Source organism: Diabrotica undecimpunctata, chromosome 7 (assembly GCF_040954645.1).
Source record: "Diabrotica undecimpunctata isolate CICGRU chromosome 7, icDiaUnde3, whole genome shotgun sequence".
Lineage (NCBI taxonomy): Eukaryota > Metazoa > Arthropoda > Insecta > Coleoptera > Chrysomelidae > Diabrotica > Diabrotica undecimpunctata.
The window spans coordinates 78,834,532-78,857,042 of record NC_092809.1 but is presented as its reverse complement, the minus strand read 5'-3'; the positions used below and the strand labels follow the sequence as shown (position 1 = coordinate 78,857,042).

Here is a 22,511-nt window from a genome sequence, read left to right as displayed (position 1 = left end):
GTATAAAACGTGTATGGGCTAATCTTTTCAACGTTGTTTCCAGTTAAATGTGTTTCCTGTATTGTTAAGATGTGTATTTTATATTTTTTAGTTCTTCTATTAGGTTAATTAATGCTCCCTCCTCGTATACTCCTCGAAGATTCCATGTCGCAATATTTAGGTACATATTCTTATTTTTTATTTTGCTATTTATGTTCAAACTCATTTTCCTGTTCATCGCTAGGGTCCGTTGGAATAATGGGCCATCTTTTCCTTTTTCCACTACTATATGCCGTTTTTTGGGTCCATATTTCTAGAATTTTCTCGTTTGAAAGTACCATTTCCGGCCCATACCCAATTTATACCATCCACACTTAGTTTTCTGTACCCTATCTTTACATTTCTACCTTCAGCTCTTAATTCCTTGCTTTTATTTACGATTTCCTGCCTCATGTGTCTTTCTTTTTCGGTCAGGTCATCGTTGATGAAGATCTTTTCTCCAGTAAGAAATCTGAGTTTGCTTTTTTCTTTCATTACCTTAATTTTTTTGCCATAATCCTTCATTTGTACCAGACATATATTGTTCTTTACCTTCCTTGCAGATTCTATTTCGACATCCTCTTTTAGGTGCTTTTGTATAAAATCTTTTACGTTATTTTTTAAGAGTGTTTCATCTGTTGCGTTTATTGGTAGACCCGTAATTACTATGTTATTTCTTTTCATCTGTTTTTCAATTCTTTCTACTTTGTTTTCAACCTGGGTTAATTTGTTTTTTGTTTCTTCCAATTATTGATTTATCTTTATATTTTCTTTTTTCAGCGATATCATCTCTTCTCTATATTCCTTATTTTCATTCCTGATTTCTTTCAGTTCTCCCATCATCTTCTTGAACATGCTTATAACGTCGTACAAATCCTCTGAATCTTCTTCCTTTGGTTTTCTTTTGCTTAGGGTTCTGGCTCTGCAGGAAAAGTGAAGTTGACCCTCTATCTTTTCTCTTCTTGCCTTCTGACGCTTTATCATCACTGTCCGTGTACATCATATCTGTTTCTAAGGACCGCGAAAGGAACTAGATTCGCTTCAACTGCTCAAAAATCCAGTTCCTATCAGTCCTCAGATTGCAGAACTATTTTTAACTTTGGCAACGTCGCAAAACTAACGGCTAGAGTTCCTCCAGTATGACTGTTTCGAATTATAAATAACCTTACTTACTTTTATCACTTCAAACACTAGTTTTTACTGAAAGCGAGTTTTTTTCCAGAAATTTCTCACTGTGGTATTACGAAGCCTTTTTAAATTCACATATGTAAACAATCCGCAAATTATTTTCGCTACTAATCGCAATATTTGGGATTTTAGTAGGAGAAAAATATATTTACTTTTCGACATCGTAAATCAACAAAAAATGTTGGAAGCCTTGACAGAATGCCGAATTGACTATCGGTATATAAATATAATTAAACACATATACCAAAACGCAACAGCCAGCGTTAGAGTGGGTGATCGTCAAACCCAGAAATGTCCCATACAACGTGGAGTACGCCAGGGGGACACCATATCGCCGAAACTGTTCACTACGCTTTTGGAATATATATGTAAAAGGGCAAAACTGACCGACAAGGGCATAAACATAAACGGAGAAAAGCGTAGCCATCTAAGGTTTGCAGATGATATTGTACTCATAGCTGATAGGATAGATGAGGCCAAAGAACTTTTAAATCAGCTCTACCTTTCCTCGCTAGAAGGGGGATTGAAAATAAATATATCTAAAACCTAGATGATGACAAATCTTGTAGTCAGCGAAGATATATGCGTAGGAACAAGATCCATAGACCAGGTAATGGCCTATAAATACCTAGGTCATGAGATTCGCATAGGAAAAGATAACCAAACCGTTGAGCTTCTCCGTCGTATAAGACTGACTTGGGCAGCCTTCGGCAAGCTGAACCATATTTTCAAATCGTCTGATATACCAATATGCCTTAAAAGAAAAACGTTTAATCAGTGTGTTTTGCCAGTGTTTACTTACGGTGCGGAAACGTTGACCATGACAAGGAGAACAGTTCAAAAGATCCGTGTGTGTCAAAGGGTGATGGAGCGTGCTATGTTGGGCATTTCACTACGAGACAAGATCCCAAATCGCCAGCTACGACAAAGAACAGGAGTGGCTGATGCAGTAGAGAGAGTAGCAATACTGAAATGGAACTGGGCAGGTCACGTGGCTCGAATGACAGATAATAGATGGACAAAGCGGATACTGGAATGGAGACCAAGAGATGATGCCTACCGAAGCAGAGGTCGTCCACCAACACGTTGGACTGACGATCTAAAACGTTGTCATAGGAATTGGATGCAAGAGCAGTGCTGCCAGGTCTACCGTTTTTACGGTAGATCTAAAGTTTTCCACCTCGATCTACCGCTCTATAGTTTTCACACCTTATTCTACCGCATTTTTTAATTTAAAGCATTTGACAAAACATAATATACCGGAAATGTATTTTGGTTCTGACATTTCTACGTATAGTGTAGATAAAAATGATTTAGAATTTGTAAAGTTAAAGTGTTTAGAATTTTATATAGAGGGTCTGGACCAATTATTAAAAAGGTTTGATATAAAAAATAACATCTTGGAAGATTTGCAGTTTATAAATCCTGATTTGGTGCGAAGTAGAAAAATTAATTCAATTGCACATATTTCACCAAAATTGGCCTATATTTGGATAAATCAGGGCGATCTTCAATCATTAGATAATGAGTGGCGACTTTTACGAAACACTGAGTTACCTGAATCTAATGATATACTAGCATTTTGGAGTCAAGTAAGTGAAATGAATTATGGTGGTGGACTAAATATGTTTCCCAATTTATCCCTACTTGTTTTTAATGTATTGACCTCACCGCATTCGAATGCAAATGTGGAAAGAATTTTTTCGGTTGTCAATATAATTAAAAAATAAACAGAGAAATACATTAAGCACGAAGCTTATTGAGACACTACTACATAGCAAGGGAATAGTTGGCTCCGACGGAAGTTTCTATAATTTTAAGGTAAAAAATGATATGAGAACACTTCTTAATAAAAACATTTACGAGCAGAACTCGGATATTGACGAGATCTAATGGTTGATTTTTTTTTAATTCAGTGTTGTGTTTTGTTTTACCATACTTTTTAGGTTTAGTTTTGATTTCAGTTAATGTTTTTGAAGTTTATTTAGGTAAATTTTTTAATAAAAATTATGTTTTTAAAAATTTTGTATGTATTTTCTGGTGAAAATTATTTACAAATGAATGTACTGTTATAAAAAGGCATTTAAATAGACCATTAGCATTAGATAATGTAAAAAAACAACAAATTTGACATCTTTATGGTATTTGTACCATTTTCTACCGTATTTTTCAAGTTCGCCCTACCGCAAAATGGTTCATGTCACCTGGCAACACTGTGCAATAGATGGAAAATTATGAGGGAGATCTATGTCCAGCAGTGGATAAGCGAAGATTGAATGATGATAATATAAAGAAATAACAATTTTTTATTTACCTTCTCCTTTGGTTGAATGCTTAGATCAAGATGTTTCAAAACTAATGGTCCCCCTGCAAAGTATTTTAAACAAGTATCTTTAAAAGTGATTGCTCCCTTCTGTGGCCACTCTTTGGCTGGTTTCTGAGGTACAACTGGCTGTGCTTCCTTTTCCAAATTTTCGTACTCCAATACCCTTTCCACGCTCATAAGTTGATTGGTTACTTCGGCAGATTGACGCATACCCCATTGTAGGTAATTTGTTAGTGCTGTTGCTTGAGTAATGGCTAGACCTACTTGACCTCCCTTCAGATTAAAGGCTGCAAAGATATTTAAAATAAATATAATAAAATGTTTTTTAGTCTCTATATATGTCACTTGGATATGTTGTGATCTTACACGGATTTGGGTAGCAGCTGTGGATAAGATGGAAAAGGTGACTGATGGAAAAATACAGGAATAAAGAAACTGGTAATAAGACATGATTTCACTATCGAGAAAAGCTGGGAAATAATATAATTAAAGCAGGAACAGAATAACTAGGAGAGAGGAAAGTAACGAACACTAACATATAAAAAACCCATGATTTAGAGAAGTGAAGAAAAAATGTGAATAAAAGAATAAAGTTTATATATAATACAGAACACAACAAACACAACAGACATACAACCACTATAAACGAATCAGAAATGAAACAAATGCTTTAGCCAGACAAATATAAAGGGAACACTGGCAGAGTTTCTTAAAACAGATGGAACGCGGCTTCTACAGAACACACAACAAACTATAGAGAATAATTAGAGGACAAAGAAAAAAAAACGAACTTATAAAATAAAAACACATTCAGAAGTAAACATGGGCAGACCACTTTCGATCGCTATTTGCTAAAAGTAGAGAGAGGTACAAACGATGAAATAAATATTGAGGAGGAAGAAGTAAAGGAAGCATTAAGGAAATTAAAGAATAGAAAATCACCAGGCGAGAACAGAATACCGAATGAGCTTCTAAAGTACGAAGGACCAGATCTGACCAAACAACCATTAAAACTAATCCAAAGAATAATAGAAAAAAACAGAACAGCACAAGAATGGAGATCAAGCATCCTAATACCTCTCTTCGAGAAAGGAAGTAAATTGAACCCAGAACATTACAGAGAAATTTATTTATTAAACTCAACACTAAAATTAACAACCAAAAAGATCATGCACCGATGCTATGTTTATAATGAGGCAAGTACAAGAGATCATTAGAGTAAAACAAACCAGAATATCTATGTTTCATGGATCTTAATAAGGCATTTGACAGGGTTAAAATAAAGGACCTTATCCACATATTGTACGCAAGAGAAATACCTCTAGGAATAATTAGCACTGTCAAAAATATCTACCAAAATAACACAAAAGTGAAAGTAGAAGAAGAATAAACTGACTTAATTGAAGCTGGCACTTGGATAAGACAGAAAGATTCCCTGAATCCTGATCATGGATAAAATAATAAAAAAGTAAGAACTTAAAAGACTACCAAATGGGCTACAAACAACTTAAAATAATCTGCTATGCAGACGACGTAATACTACTCCCTAAAAGTTAAGATGATTTCCAAAGTATGCTGCACAAATTTAATATAAGCACCAGAAAATTTATCATGTCAATGTTTCCAAATAAATCAAAATGCATGGTTATAATAACAATTTTACTACATGGCTACTACGACATACGCGGCAGAAATTTGACTTAACACAAAGAGGACAAAAATAAAAAAATAGAAACAGCATAGATGAAAACTATTGCAAAAATTGATGGTAAGACACTTTGGGACAGAACTAGAAGTACAGATATACGACATAGATGAAAGCTGGAGAACATTAAGGATTGGACAAGAAATAGAAAAGTAGAACGGAGCGATCATATAAATCGAGTGACAACAAATAGAGTAGTAAAGACGGCGAAAGACAATTCCCCAATAGGAAGACGATCAGTATTAAGACCACGGAAACGATGGAACGACAAATTACTGGTGGCATATTAAAAAACAGACAGGTCTACATAAAAAGAAGAAAACGAAGAAGACATATTCTAGGTGAACGTGACTCGGAGAACCGTGACTAATATCTGGTGATTTAGTGGGGCAGCTAGAATATTCCTGTGGGGGAGGGGGTTTTGGTTGGGCACCGAAATTTTTTTATGCTACCTCCATTTTGAGTCCTCCTTAAAATTTGTGAGTAAAAGTGTCGGAATAGTACCCTGGGGGGAGGAAGTTTAACTCCCAAAACCCCCCCTGGTCTAGGTACTTGTTGCACGGAATGTTGATCTACGAATTCAGAAATATTTATTTTTATCGGTGAATAAAGACTGCAATACAAGTTATCATGTTTTTATTTTTGGTTAAAAATCAACTAGGAATAGGTAGAACTAGATATTTTGTTTATCAATAAACAGTAATTATATTTAGATGAAAGTTCTTGTTTTTATTGCATCAGAATACACTTTATTGTTTTTGTCTAGGCCAGTGGCGTACCTAGAATTTTCCCTTAGGGAGGGGGGCTTTTGGTTGGCACCGAAAATTTTTTTATGCTACCTCCATTTTAAGTCTAAAATTTGTGAGCAACTGTGTCAAAATAGTGCCCTGGGGGGTTTTTACCTGCAAATTTCCCCTGGGTGCACCACTGTGGTGATTTACCAACGGCGAAGGGCCAAAGGGGTGAAGGTAGGGTGGATAGGTAGGGTGAAGTAAGTAGTATTGGTTGTCTAACTCATTGAAAATTGCAAATTTCTAAGTTGAATAGTAAGTAGGCTATTTACGGAACGAATTTCCATAGAAATTTTATGCTATTATCTACTGATATTTCTCTTTTTAAATGTCATTAAACGTATTGAATATATCTTTTTCTTTTATAAAAAATGTGGAAATTGAAATTCTAGAGATAACTTTTAGTTCTATTTAAAGAAAGTTTAACAGTGATTGAAATGGATTACTTTATTGTTAGTAACGGAAATTTATTATTATAATTCAAACCATCTATACTATAATTCCACTATTTGGAAGAGTGATTTCATCGTTTGAAGGCAGAGAAGTGGGCAAAAACGTATGAAAATCCAGTGGCGACACTGGATTATATTTTTTAAATATTATTTAAACTTCTTAAAAAGCTATAAAAAAAAAACAAATAAATTTGCGGAAAGCGCTCAAATACGTCGGAAGTCATTTCTTCATAATAATCTCCTGTTTTTCTTGACTCATATTGAAGCAAACCATCATCAAGAAACTCTGTATCACTTCCTATATGGATAATGATTAAACATCGTCCCTTTCCTGATGGAGCCTTTAATCCTATGAAGCAGCCTTCTATAAATGCTTCGCGTTTATCTTTGACATTTAAATCTTGCCAATCTTTTCCAACGATATGACCGTTAATCCAGGTTTCATCCAAATAATACGTTTTTCGTTCAATGTTGGGAAGTGTGGGTATTTCTTTAAAATATTTTCTGCTCCACACAATAATTTCTTTTTTTTTTCTAATAACACACTTTTTCTATTTTTACATATCGAAAGTTTATTTCGCGTATAGTTCTGATTAATACTCTACGAGATATCTTGGGTAAAAAGTAATTGTTTTCGAGCCCTTGAAAAATTTTTTCAGTGTTGGAATTTTACTCCGAAAATAAAATGTCTTGTCTCGTCATCCAAAACAATGTTTTTTCTACCTCTAGTTTTACTTGCTTTTTATTTTCCGATGTATCTTTAGGTAGGTACATGATAAATACAGCTAATGGACACTTTTGTTAAACTGCTACAAATATCGACCGCTTGGCTAATATTTGACGCCATTTTTCTGCATCATGCAATTCAATTTCTTCATATCGTATCACTACATTCTCTTCTGACGTTAACATTTTGTTGTCTTCTCTTGGAACAACTCGTTTGTTCGTCCATTATATTTTAATAATCACAGAATATAATTAAAAATTTACTATAAAACGACAAACTCTAATAACACTAGGATTATCACCACAAACTTCAACCGCAAAAAATATAATCACAAAAGGCAACAGAAGCACTCCCGCCAGCACCGCCTATGTAAATGAACGTTTCTTGCTTCGGCAGATGCGGTGGTATTACCGCTACGATGTTTTACAAATTCCCAAGTTGCCAAGTTTTTGAAACGGAATGGGAATAAAATGTAACATATCAATTTTTATTTTATAAACTTAAATATGTAACAAAACTGAACATGTAAATAAAATTTATTTCAATATAATTTTGTGTTCAATTTTTACTATTGAAAAAACTCATTTTTTTGGAATTTTTATGTCGGTAATAATCGCTGCGTCGAAGAATTCAGGATTGTATGACCATATCTGCTACTCGTGAACAAGAATCGGCTACACTGTACGGAATCTTGTGGTTATAGAGAAGCACAAGATGCCGTACAGTGTAGCTATATCTCCTATAGAGAAGCACAGATAAATGTACTAATTATACATTCTATGATTTCTGATGAGATCATCGCAAAATTAACGGGTAGTTTTCGGGGCCGCTGAGTACATTTAAATTTAAGGACATTTGGCGTTTAAACGATGAAATCACTCTTCCAAATAGTGGAATTTTACTATAGTTGTGGTAGTTAAAAAAATTTAGTATTAGCAATATGTGTTTATAGTAATACCTAATACAGGGTAATCTTGATCGTGTTGTTTAGTAAACGATTACTGTGACTCCCTGTTACTGTACATAAAAGAACGGTGATTACGGTCAGTTTAAAATACCGTTATTGAAGAATGACGTCACTGATGATAACGTGATTTAACAATCACCCTTTCATCACCAATAAAACAAACAGACGCTCCTAAGGTATTTATCGACCTTGAGAAAGCATACGATAGATTTTCTCGAGAGATTGTGTAGTAGGCTCTCAATAAGAAAGGACCACTCGGTGAGTATGTGAAGATTGTGCAAGACATGTATGGAGGTGTAACAACTAGTGTTAGGACTGGTGTGGTAAAGACCTCTTGCTCCAATTTTATTTTTTTTTATTATACTCATTAATACGATTATGGAAGCTCTGCAAAATAGACGTTTGTTTCGTCAGTTATCTCTTCGTTCGAGCTTTATTTTATTTATTTACTAGCCACCTTTTCATATTTGGAAACGCGTCATAATTTTACAGGGAAAATCAGGAGAATAAGATGAGAAAGCAATTCGAAGCCGAACTCACAAATTTTGGCCATTGTATTAACGTTCTTGAGAGATTGTGCGAAGAAACTATCAGGTTATTGATAGTTTCACTATTTTCAAGAGTTTCTTCTTCTTAGGGTGCCTCTCCGTTCCGAACGTTAGCGATCATTCTGGCTATGATGACATTGTCATTCTATACCATATACCATGCTCTCAGGTTAGCAAGCCAGGATATTCTTCTTCGTTCTGGGGCCCTTTTTTCTTCAATTTTACTTTGCAAACTTCTTTTGAGTAGCTGATATATGCCTTGATTTCTCATTATCTGTCCCAATTACTGCAACTTAAGGCCTTTCAGGATGTTGACAAATTTTGGGGTTGTGTTAATCCTTCGTAGTACTTCTTCATTGGTCACGAATGATTTAGTTCATTAGGTTTTGCAGCCCTTCTATGGTATTGAAAAACAATATTGTATTATCTGCATACCGCAGGTTATTAAGCTTGACTCCATTTATTGAGATACCTTCATCAATATCTTTTAGAACCTCTTTAAAAATGTGCTCTGAGTACAGATTGAATATTAGTGGTGAAATTATGCACCCCTGTCTCACTCCCGTGAAGGTTTTGACCTGATCTGTATATTCTTCATGTATTCGGAGCATCGCTGATAGATTCCATTACAGGTTAGCTAATATTTTTGGGTCTCTTCCGTCAATACCTGTCCTATTCAGCACTTTCATCATTTGTTTATGCATGACTCTATCGAAAGCCTTCTTGTAGTCAATCAGCAAAGGCATGCAAAAATATCACATCTGACATCTCTACATTTCTGAAATAATACCTGCATGCTAAATAAAGCTTCCATCGTACCAACGGCGAATCCCAAAAATACAGTGGCCATAACTTTCACGACCCATCGAGCTACTTTTGACCTCTTCAAAGCACTGTTACCGACTTCAGTTCATGTTTTTGCTGACTTCTTTTTGTTATTGGGTGTGTAATACTGGATCTAACTGGCTCTATATGTACCCAAAATATGTTAATCTTGTGGTTCTAATGGTAAATAGTTGGTTGCTCTAAGAAAGTATAAAACTGAGGAAATTATGTTAATATATCTTGACATTTATTAGTTGATACTATTTAAATGGGAATAAGCCACAATTAAAGGTTAAAGTAAGTTTATCGACATTTCAATTTTCACTTCAGAAATCATTCCCAAAACACAAACATTTCCGAGGTAGAAATTGAAACGTCAATAAACTTACTTTAACATTTAATTGTAGCTTATTCCCATTTAAATAGTAATTACTTTAAAATGCCACAAGAAAATAGCTTCAGAACAATATTTAGTAGTTGCGTCTACAACTAATACTAATAATACTTTACTACTTTAAAATTTTAACACTGGCCTTATGATTTATGTAGATTTACTATTTATTTAAATATCAGAAAAAGGTATCATGATAACATAAAAACTAATAAATAATAAAAAAAATCAAAAACTTACCCTCCCCGAATAACAATAAACTAAAAGTAAGTGCTGCCAAAAAAACAGAACAGAAACAGTCCAAGTAAAATCCAAAAGCATTGCTGGAAACAATAAACATGTACCATGCACTTGAATGATAATCTTGATGATGATCAAACTCGTCCATAAGAGTACTTTGGGCTCCAAAAGCTCTTATGGTTGTCAAACCTTCAATGGTAGCTCTCAAATGGGTAAAAACCGGGCTTCTCACTAAAATGCAATACAGATCAATTTTATTGTTGTCTAACAAAAAACTAGATAACTTGAAATATTTAGCATAATTAAATCATGTGCAAAATAATTGCACAGAATCACTAATAAATTGAATAAAAAAGAATTATACTTACTTATCCCTTCTAACCTCTTAATGTTCTTCGAAGATTTTAGGTAGACGTGCCTCATAATACCAAAAACTACACTCAAGGCGGCAATCAGAATTAAGAAGTAAGGGTTAACTATGATAATCAGTAAGAGAGATCCAAACATAGATAAAAGAATCTGTAATTAAAAATGTAATTTACTATTTTTATTGAGAATTAACTAAAATTTAAGTGTAAAATGTTTATTTTAACGTTTCGATTTCCACTTTCTTAAATGTGGACATTACCAAATCAAAATGTTAAAGTAAACATATGTTAGATTGTTTAAAATAGTTTCAGAACAATATTAAAATATTAGTTTAAACAATAAAAAGTTTTAAAATCCACAAGGAAAACGAATTTCCTGTAGTTGGTAGTAATTAAAATGTTATTAAAAAATCCTTTATAAAAAGGATTAAAATTTGGGCTGCAATTTGGGACTTCTTTGGGGCGTCTTTCCTTCTCGTTGGTTCGTAGAACCAGACTGTATCTCCTTCCTTGAAGCTAACGGGAGGGGATTTCTGATAGAACGTAACCTTTGTCCGGTCAATGATGAGTTTCAGTTTATTGCTGGTGAATCGTGGACCTTAATCAGTCTGTTTGAACCAAGATATGTGCAGAAAACTGGAAGCATTTGAGATGTGGCTATATCGGAAAATGCTTAAGATCTCGTGGACTGACCGAGTCACAAATGAGGAGGTCCGCAGAAGAATGAATAAGAACCGAGAGGTACTGACCACCATCAAATCTCCAAAGTTACAGTTCTTCGGACATATTATGTGAAATGAATCTAGATATGCTCTCCTTCAAGCTATCCTGCAATGAAAAATATTTGGAAAACGAGGTCCAGGAAGAAGAAGAACATCTTGGTTAAAGAACCTCAGAATCTGGTTCAATACAACATCTGTGCAGCTTTTCCGCGCTGCTGCTGTTAGATAAAGATTGCCATGATGATCGCCAACATTAAGGATAGGCCCGTCAAGAAGAATCAGACTATCCTTTAGATCGCTGACAGACTCGGGAAGTGTCTCTTGGTCCGACCTCTGTCTGGTATGTCATGTTGAGAGCTTCGGTAGGTTAGCACAAACAGAGGCACGAGTTTGTTCCAGTCTCTCTGATTTTCATGTACAATCAGGAAAAAGTAGTTGTTGATAGTCCAGTCATGTCTTTCTAGCACGTCGTCGGAATGATGAAGAAGTTCATTTGATGTACATCCGTACCACTCTCTCAAGTTGCACGGCCATGACATTCTACGCCTCCCTATGGTTCCCTTTCCTTAAATATTTTCTGCATAATCAGTTGGAGCAAGATGTATTTCTCTCCACGAGTAATATGTCCGAAATATGCAAATTTTATTGTTTTAATTGTATTTAAAATTTCTATTTCTATTTCTTCTACTCATCCTTCTCAGAACCTCCTTGTTTGTGACGTGTTCTGTCAACGTTATTTTCAAAATTCTTACATACACCCACAACTCGAATGATTCAAGTTTTTTCATTGATATCGCATTCAAGGTCCAAGATTCCATTCTATAAAACAAAGACGAAAAAACATAGCACCTCATCAACCTAACTCTTAGTTCCAATTTTAAATCTCTTGTATATAGCACTCTTCTCATTTTGTTGAAATTTGCTCTAGCCTTTCTATTCTAATCTTGTTTTCCTAAATGTAATCATTTGTGGAGTTAATCATTGTTCCCAGATATGCATATATGTCTACTTGTTCGACGTTGGTTCTGTTTATTAGAAGATTCCCATGATTTCTTTGAGTTTTCGATACTTTCATAAATTTCGTCATCTTAATGTTCATTGTTAGACCGTACTCTTTTCCATACTCTGCTATTCTGGTCACCAGTCTCTCTAAAGATCTTCAATATTTTCGGCTAAGATCACAGTATCGTCCGCATATCTAATGTTGTTAATGGGAATTCCATTTACCTTTATTCCAGCTTTTTTTACCCTCAATAGCTTTTTTCAGGATCTCTTCAGAGTAGGCATTCAAAAGAATTGGCGACAATACGCATCCCTGTCTCACTTCACATCTAATTTCAATTTCTTTTGACAGCTGTTCGTTAACACGTACTTTTGCTCGCTGTTTTTATATATATATATATATATATATATATATATATATATATATATATATATATATATATATATATATATATATATATATATATACCTATATATATATATATATATATATATATATATATATATATATATATATATATATATATATATATATATATATATGTTTGGGAAAGTATATACTATTTGTTTTCATATTTTTACATTTAATATTTTTCTTTTAACGTGTACTATAATGTGATCTAATTCAATCCTGTATTCAAACGACTTTGTTAAAATATATTATTTCCTGTTATTTCGTAAAATTGCTAAACGAGCTGTCTTATTTATTATGTTTTAAGTACGGAGAATTTGACTTCCTTTGTTATTTTTGTCTTGTGTCGCCAATGCATACAAGTGTACGGTCACAATTAACTTAAATTATCGCCACTCAAAATCGCAATACAATAGAGTGATTTATGGGTTTGCCCTCTTGCTACCGACCATCTCGAAGCGTGGTCAGAGGGTGGTTTCTGAAGATTTCAAGACGACACTTCATCCCCAGACAGCGAACCAAACGGACCTAGTGTGTTATAGGTTCTCGCCATCGAGCGTCGGCGGGCGCCCCGACGCGGTATCAACGAGATTTCCCTGGCTAAGAACACATCAATATTTTAAGGGGTAAGTCTATATTCTTTGTACAAACATCAATAATGAGTAAGACCATTTAATTTCTTAATTTACTGACAGTTGTGTTTGCTTTTTGTCGCTAATTTATTCACAAACAAAATATCGCATTTTTACTTTATAATTATTTATCTAATATCATTTAATCAGCGACCTCTTAAGTTTTATACAAAACATTTGGTCCTTCGAGCAGGATGATAAATAATTTTTTTGACTTTGATTCAATTAATTTCATTGTGTTTCAATTAATTCATTTTAATTAAATGTTTTTTTTCTTTTCAATTTAACGTTGATTCGGTCCTTCGGCATTATTTTTAAACTTAATTTACATAATTAAATTGGATCATATTTACACAGCAATTTTTTAAATTTATTTACACTTTTAATTCATAATATCAATAAATACTTTTATATATATTTTGATTAATATCATATATTGATTATACATATATATTACATTTATGATTTATTGTATTACATATTTACATTGTTTTTGTGCTAATTTTTGTAAATTATTTTTGTTCTACTTGTACAATACTTTCCAACTCATTCTGTACGTCTTGTTTGTTAACTTAAACACATGTCATATCTTTTGATTTTCTTTGTTACTATACCTTTCGTTACTTTCCTTTTTATCGATATTCTTACTTGTTTGCAATTGATTTTGTTTAAAACCGTTCGCTTCTTTAAATCTAGATATTCTCTTCGTGTTGATTTGTTAATTTATGTTTGCGTTGTCCTCTCTTTCGTGCTTGTATCTTACAATGCTCAACAAAATGAACAAATGTAACTTTTCGCGCCATACTCGGCATTCTCTAGATTCAAGGAGCCCTATGAAACGCATTTAAGTATCAAAACCATACGCCTTCATTATTATTCGCAGCCAGGGTAGATTTTCATAAATCTCACAACCTTGTTTCGATTAAATTTATTGTCTTCTTCTACTCGCTTTCGATTATCGCTGTCTTATTTCAATATTTCGATAAAATCTCCTTTACTTGTGGTTTCGTTGGTGCCACAAAGCACCCTAAGGTAGCTAATCAAGGTGTTAAATGTGTCTTGTGTTCCGGTTCTTATCAGTCATATAAATGTTTGTATTTTTTGTGACTAAACGGCTTCAAGAACTTTTCTCTTTGGTTAATCCACATCATTCTTGTGTACGTGGCCTGATTCCACCTCATTCGAAACGACGAATTGCACGGTTGGCGAATCACGGTTTCGCGTTTTGCTTCGTTTGTTAACCAACGCTCAAATTCATCTTGTCCCTTTAGACAATCACTTCTTCAAATACCAACATTTCTAATTTGCTTTACAAACACATTTAATGTCCTCGTCTATTTCGTGCTTTGTGTTCTGGTTCTTACTATTCATGTAAATGTTTGTATTTTTTGGGACTAAACGGCTTCAAGAACTTTTCTCGTTGGTTAATCCACATAATTCTTGTGTACGTGGCCTGATTCCACCTCATTCGAAACGACGAATTGCACGGTTGGCGAATCACGGTTTCGCGTTTTGCTTCGTTTGTTAACCAACGCTCAAATTCATCTTGTCCCTTTAGACAATCACTTCTTCAAATACTAACATTTCTATTTTGCTACACAACCACATTTAACGGCCTCATCTATTTCTTTCCACATAGTTGATACAGATCAAATATGTTTTCGCATCATTCTAATAATTCGTATCCTCTTTATTTATCTTTTTCTCTTGTTTATATTCGCTACTTATTCTTTATTCTTATGCATATCTTCATTTTGTATGCTAGAGAATCGCTTCAGGAAACTTCCGAATCTTAAAGAGCCATATGTTGCATTCGTGGAAGATTTTGTTACTTCTTAACATATGATGTCGGTTTCTGAATCCGATTTTAAATCGATTATTTCTTATAACTCTCACACAGTTTTCAAAAAACAAATTTTTATTTCGCTTCTTTTATCCAAAATTCGTACTAGCTTCGACGCCAATCTATATGACGTTCGAGGTGTGTCGCTAATCGACGCTTTTGATAGTGGTCCTTAAAGGACATCTCGTTCTTTACTTAATTTTCGATATCTTCGTTGTTGTTTTATTTGCGATATAAAGCAAACGTATCGACAAATTAAAGTAAATAAGGAATTTTGGAACTATAAAAGTCTACAAGAGTAACGCTTAGTTTTTAATGCTCGATGGTTTTCCGCTAGGCAGTGGGCCAGCAACCATCTCGACGGACTTACGTCAGAATCACGCTACAAGTGATTCTCTTTGATCTACTCACCTTCTGCAGTGAGAACTTGCTTAGCTTTTAAATCACGATACGATGGTTTTCCGCTAGGCAGTGGGTCAGCAGCCATCTTGACGGACTTACGTCAGAATCACGCTACAAGTAATTTTCTTTGATACTACTCACCTTCTGCAGTGAGCACTCTCTTAGCTTTTAAAGCTCGATGGTTTTTCGCTAGACAAATCGACAACGTTAGCAACCATCTTTAATTATTTTCAGGCTTTGGCTTACGCATTTTGACATGTTGTTCGTTGACAAAGAGGAACCTTTCATTTTTACGGTACTGGGCCTAAAATGGAATCCTATGACTGATTTCTTTTCTTATTCTTCTTGTCCCTTTGACAAACCGTTCACAAAGCGGGCTATTCGTTTGTAAATAAGTCGTATTTTTGTTGCTATCCTCTTGTTTTTATTGATTTTCCATGTCTTTTTGCAAGTCAAACCTGCTCTAAAACCGCTGTGGTACTTCAATGTATTCTGGGATGATGAAACATCTGAACAGATACATCTGACCTCTGTACTTGTATGTGTTACATTTCTGGTGTTATTTCTAGACAGGAACATCTATCGCAAGATCGGAGCTCTTGGCAGCTATACTGCTGACTGATCTAGTCACTTTGTCAACGAGTCTAGTCCAATTTTCATGCTAGCTCTGTCTCGACAAGATTGGAACTCCTGGCAGCCATATTGTTGGCTGATCTAGTCACTTTTGTCAAAGGGTTGTTAGTCCGATCTTCCGATATTTCGATTCCGATATCGACGATTGCGCTCTCTTGAGCTAATTTTTCTACCCCAAATTGGCAATCGTATTAAACACATATAAGAACTGATACCACACTCTACTCGGCATCAAATGCCTTCTAATCAACACCTCTCTGATTGTGTTAGTCGTGTTTTATCACTGGCACAATTATTACACTTTTCACCAAACTGGCATTTTCCTACCGTGGAGCTCGTCCAAATATCATTACTTCCCGGCTGTCATTGAAGACTTAAATGGGACACCACGCCGAGATTTCGACGCTATTCTTCTTCTTGTCTTTTCGCACCCCACGGAATTCTTATAGGAAAAGGGACCAACGGTATTGTGTATGACACAGTCTTTCTAGTTTAGTCGGTCGAAAAATTCTACTGATTCGACGCTATTTCTTTCTAATTGATGACATTGTACGCGTTGTTAATCTGAGCACAGGGTCAGATGACATCCAACAATGTTCTGTGGTCAAAATATGACCGCCGCTTATTTGTCAACTCATATTTTATTCTTACTTAGTTCTTTATTAGTATATAGATCTTTTCATGTCTATTCTTAATACTTCTACTGTCAGCTGTTCTCCTCCGTCCGGCTCGCGGAGATAAGAATACGGCCGGGGTCAGAAAGCCCTGCCTGTCGTAAGAGGCGACTAATGGGTAGGAATAGGGAGGTGGAGAGCCGTCGTTTGAGGTGTCGGGTTGGTAGAAACGCCTGGTAGTCACCGGTCTACATTCCTAGTATCCGAGACGAGACTACTCGTGGGACCACTCTACTCCCATTCCAAAAGAGCCTGGTGAGGTTGAACGAGCTGGGCCCGTAAATACCTCTCCTGACCTTGGTCAGGAGGGGTGTGGACACACCGCGCCTGACGGCGGTCAGGAGCGGTGTAGGTGCCCCGGCACGTACCCACCGGGAGATCCAAGAGTGGTAGAGGAGAGATCCTCGGCGGCGACCTGTCTACGTGTGAGGTGGAAATTCCTCCGCCTGCCGAACCTACCCGCCCGTAGTGTGGGAGTAACGGGTAGGCAAGGTACTCACAACACAGGTACTACGGGGAAGGTGGAGCCCCGGCGGGTTGCGTGTGCTAGACGTGTCGTGGTAACCCTACGGGGTACCCCCACGGGGGGACCCACGGGACGTCTTTGGTACGCGCCCCGTGGCACCTTCACTTTGGTGTCGGACTCGTAGGGGCAGAGGTTTCACTAACGGGCGTATGCCGAAAGGCCAGGTAGCCCAGGGTCCTGCCAGTTCTTTAATTGGAGGGCACGCCATTCATGTCATGTCAGCTGTTCTTAAAAACATTCGTTTTTGGCGCGGGAGAATGTTTGGGAAAGTATATACTATTTGTTTTCATATTTTTACATTTAATATTTTTCTTTTAACGTGTATTATAATGTGATCTAATTCAATCCTGTATTCTAACGACTTTGTTAAAATATATTATTTCCTGTTATTTCGTAAAATCGCTAAACGGGCTGTCTCATTTATTATGTTTTAAGTACGGAGAATTTGACTTCCTTTGTTATTTTTGTCTTGTGTCGCCAATGCACACAAGTGTACGGTCACAATTAACTTAAATTATCGCCACTCAAAATCGCAATACAATAGAGTGATTTATGGGTTTGCCCTCTTGCTACCGACCATCTCGTTTCTGAAGATTTCAAGACGACACTTCATCCCCAGACAGCGAACGAAACGGACCTAGTGTGTTATAGGTTCTCGCCATCGAGCGTCGGCGGGCGCCCCGACGCGGTATCAACGAGATTTCCCTGGCTAAGAACACATCAATATTTCAAGGGGTAAGTCTATATTCTTTGTACAAACATCAATAATGAGTAAGACCATTTAATTTCTTAATTTACTGACAGTTGTGTTTGCTTTTTGTCGCTAATTTATTCACAAACAAAATATCGCATTTTTACTTTATAATTATTTATCTAATATCCTTTAACCAGCGACCTCTTAAGTTTTATACAAAACAATATATATATATATATATATATATATATATATATATATATATATATATATATATATATATATATATATAATGGCTATACACCCCAGTGTGGGGTTAAACCGCAAATGCTTTCTAGATCCTATTTCTTAAGTGGATCAGTCTTTTTTGTTTATCTTATCTTCTTGACAATATCTCTCCATTTTTTCCTGTCTCTAGTTCTTCCTCTTCATTCTCTGACTCCTGCCCTTTGGAGGTCTTCTTCAACTTCTTGCAGCCACTTTGATCTCGGTCTTCCCCTTCTATTTTTTCCTTCTGGATTCCATTCTATCATTGCGTATGTCACTGCCTCATCGTCTGCTCGCCAAATGTGACCTAACCATCTAACTCTGCATGCTTTATTTTAGTTACGATGTCTTCCTTAAGTTTTTCCTTAGTTTTTGTATTTGTTCTGCTTCTTTATTCATTTTGCTCTGTTCTGATTGGTCCTAGTATGGTTCTCATAATCTTTTTCTCTGCTATTCTTAAGTCTTCTTTATCTTTTTTAACCATCGTCATTGTTTCTCCTGCATATAATTATATTGGCCTAATTATGGTGTTATAAATGCTCATCTTACTTTTTTTAGTCAGTGTTTTGCTTTTAAGTAATCTTTTGTTTGCAAAATAAGCTTTATTTGCTGCTAATATTTTTTCTTTTATTTCGGATTTCCTTTCTCCGGATTTACTTATTGTAACTCCTAGGTATTTGAAGTATTCTACTTCTTCAAACTCAGAACTTCCTATTTTGATTTTTTCTTTCATTAGTTTTTTCTCTAATCTTAATATTTTTGTCTTTTCTTGATTTAATTTTAGCCCCATTATCTCCCCTTTCTCTCTTATTTCGTCTAGCATTTCTTTCATTATTTTTCTGTTCTTTGCAATAATAGCAATATCGTCTGCATATGCAATTATTTGACCACCTCTTGTTCTGAGATTTCCTTTCTTTATATTTCGTAGTACATATTCTAATGCTAGATTAAATAGCGTTGTTGATAAGGCATGTCCTTGTTTCATCCCTTTATTTATAATGAATTCCTCTGTCTCTCCTCTTTGTGTCTTTATGCTTATTTTTGTAGTTCTCATTGTCATTTCTATTAATTTTCTGAGTTTATGTGGAATTTTTAATTTTTTAAGTGCTATCATTAATCCGTTCCTTTTAATCGAATCAAATGCCTGTTTGAAGTCTATGAATAACATTTCCAATTCTAATTTATACTCGTTTGCTTTTTCCATTATTTGTTTTATTGTGTGTATTGCATCTATTGTAGATCTTCCTTCTGTGAATCCACATTAGTACTGTCCTACTGTCTTCTTTGTGATCTTTGATAACCTCTTTTTTATTATTGATGTCAATATTTTATATGTTGTATTTAGTAACGTTATTCCTCTATAATTTTCACAGATTTGTTGGTCTCCTTTTTTATGTACTGTTATGATCTGCCCTACCTCCCAGTCCCCTGGCATTTTCTCTTCTTTCCATATATTTTTCAATAGTGCCAGTATTTTTCCTCTTAGTTCCCTTCCCCCGTATTTTATTAGTTCCATATTAATTCCATCTTTACCAGGGGCTTTTCCATTTTTGCTTCTCTGTATGACTTCATCCAATTCCTCTAATGTTGTTTATTTTGAAATTTCGATATCTACTTCATCTGCTTCTTCTTCGTGCACCGTTTCCTCCTCGTTATGCATTTCTTCTTCTGTTGTTTCCTCCGTCAAAAGCTCTCTGTAGTAATCTCTCCATATTTGCTTGTATTCTTGGTCCTCTATTATCACTATTCCCTCTCTATTTTTTATTCCGTTTGTTTTGCCCTTGTATTTTTTGTTTTGTTCTTTAATCTTTTTGTAAAAACTTTTCGTATCTCTGTTTGTTCTTTCCTGCTCTATTTCCTGCATTTTTTTGTCTACCCATTTTCTTTTATTTTGCGTTATCACTTTCTTAGCATTTCTTCTTAATTTTTCATATTCTTCTCTATCTTCCTCTTTATCTTTTCTTAGCCATTTATTTCTGGCTTGCACTTTTTTTCCCGTTATTTCTCTACATTCTTGGTTATACCATCCGTTTTTTGTTTTAGCCTGACTTTTACCTATCTGCATATTTGCACCTTCTTCTATTGATTTTTTGATCGTCTCCATTCTGTGTTTATATCTTCTGTGTTTATTCTCATTCCCATTCTGTGTTTATATCTTTTTTTCTTACTTCTTCGTTACTCATTTTATTGACATTCCACTTTTTATGTTGGTTTTTTTGTTTTGTTTCAATTTTAACTTTTTGTCTTATAGTGGCTGTGACCATGTAGTGGTCTGAATCTGCACACGCACCTCTGAACGTTCTTACATCTTTTATTGACGATTGCTTTCGTTTATTAATCATTATGTGATCAATTTGACTATATGTTTTCTGATCTGGTGACCTCCATGTTACCTTATGTATTTTAGGGTGTTCAAATTTTGTTGAGCTTATTAACAAATTTATTCTTGTTGCTAGGTTACATAGTCTTTGCCCATTGTCATTCGTGTTTTCGTGTATTGTATGCTTTCCTGCAATTTGTTGTAAAAAGTCCTCTTTTCCAATCTGGGCGTTGAGGTCTCCTAGTACAAATATGACATCTTCTTTGGGTATTTTTTCTATCTCCTCTTCGACCCTATCATAAAAGATTTCTTTTTCGTCTACATTGCTTGTTTCTGTGGGGGCGTATAAATTCAAGACGGATATATTAAATGGTTTGCTGTTGACTCTAACATAGGCCATCCTTTCGCATATTGGCTTGAAATTTATAAGTTTCTCTCTTAGGTGCCTTAGTATCATGAATCCCACGCCTTTTTGTTCTTGCTTCATTCCTCCTGAATATAACATTGTAAAGTCTTGTTTATCAATCTGTCCCTGTCCCTCCCAGCGTAATTCTTGCAGTGCTGCAATATCTATTTTATACTTTTTGAGTTCTTTTCCTATTTCTAGCATTTTTCCTGGAGCTAGCATAGTTCTTATGTTCCATGTGCTTATTTTCAACTCTTTATTTTTTTTGTTCTGTTGTCTTCGTCCTTTATTTTTGTTTTCTGGTCTATCTTTCTTTATTTCACTTTTGTTGTACCCGGGTTTATCTGCAGTAATTTTCTGTTTCTTTGCCTCGTCCGTCAACGAATAATGCATCGTCTCATCCCTTGCTAGTTTTTTGAACCACCTCCATGATTGTCCTCCAGCTGGTTGGTGTTTCTATTCCATCTCCTTTCTAGACCATCTATTATAAGTTTGTTGGCTTTAATTTGGACACGTTTACCATTCTTTGTTTCATCTTTTGCTATTCTTCGTATTTCCTTCTGTATTTGTAATTCCTCTGTCGTTAGATCATTGTTTATATGTATTTTTTCTTTTTTCACTTCTTTAAGTTTACTTTTGTTTTCCATAATTTTTGTTTTTTCTTCTTTGTTTGGCAGACTGACTAAACATGTTTTATCTCCTAGTTTCACTGCTTCTTCTATATTTACGGTAATATTTAGCTCTTTTGTCATAAAATTTCCTATTACTTGTTTTAGTATTCTTCTATCTCCAGTTTCTATTGTCATTCCCTGTATTATCACATTATTTTCTTTTCTTATTCTATCCAGCCTTTCAAGGCGTCCTTTCGTTTCATTCAGATCCTTTTTGATTTGTTCATTTTCTTTCCAGATTTCACTATTCTCTTGTTTTAGTTCTGCTAGTTCAGTTTTGAGTTCCCTCATTTCTTCTCTGTATTGTTTTTGTTACGTTTTTACTTCTTTTATATCAGTTTTTAATTCTTGTAACTCTATTGTTAAATTTTTTACCATATTTAGTATTTGATCTATTTTATTATCATCTTTGTAACTTTTAACTGGACTTCTTTTTACTTTTTTACTGGGACCAAATAACAGTCCCTCTTCTTCTCTATTTCTTTTCCGATTGTCATCGGATGTATTATCATCTGAATCCATATTTCTACTGCTACTACTCGCGATAGAGCCAACCTCCCCACTCAACGCGTCGAAGGAAGATGGTTCTCTCAAGCAGTAGCTTGTAGTAATTTATTTTCACGTTTTCTTCCTGAATAAATTAATTTTTAATTAAAATAATTGTCAGTTACTTTGGAACGGTTTGATGTGGCAACGCCCACCTCTAGCTTTTAAAACTGATATAGCGTTAATTACCTGGGCCGGTTTTGTTTTTAGTTTTT

At 35.0% G+C, this 22,511-nt stretch overlaps 1 protein-coding gene across 5 annotated transcripts in view; it reads right to left on the bottom strand.

The window, feature by feature from the left end:
* Positions 1 to 22,511, bottom strand: part of LOC140445516 (ATP-binding cassette sub-family C member 4-like) — a 105,896-nt gene that overhangs the window by 13,637 nt on the left and 69,748 nt on the right. For all 5 annotated transcript variants that reach the window (XM_072537594.1, XM_072537592.1, XM_072537591.1 and 2 more), the window contains 3 exons: positions 10,547 to 10,697; positions 10,179 to 10,409; positions 3,521 to 3,819 (listed from right to left, as the gene is read on the bottom strand). In XM_072537594.1, coding sequence (XP_072393695.1) covers positions 3,521 to 3,819; positions 10,179 to 10,409; positions 10,547 to 10,697 — 681 coding nt within the window. The remainder of the gene's footprint in view (positions 1 to 3,520; positions 3,820 to 10,178; positions 10,410 to 10,546; positions 10,698 to 22,511) is intronic.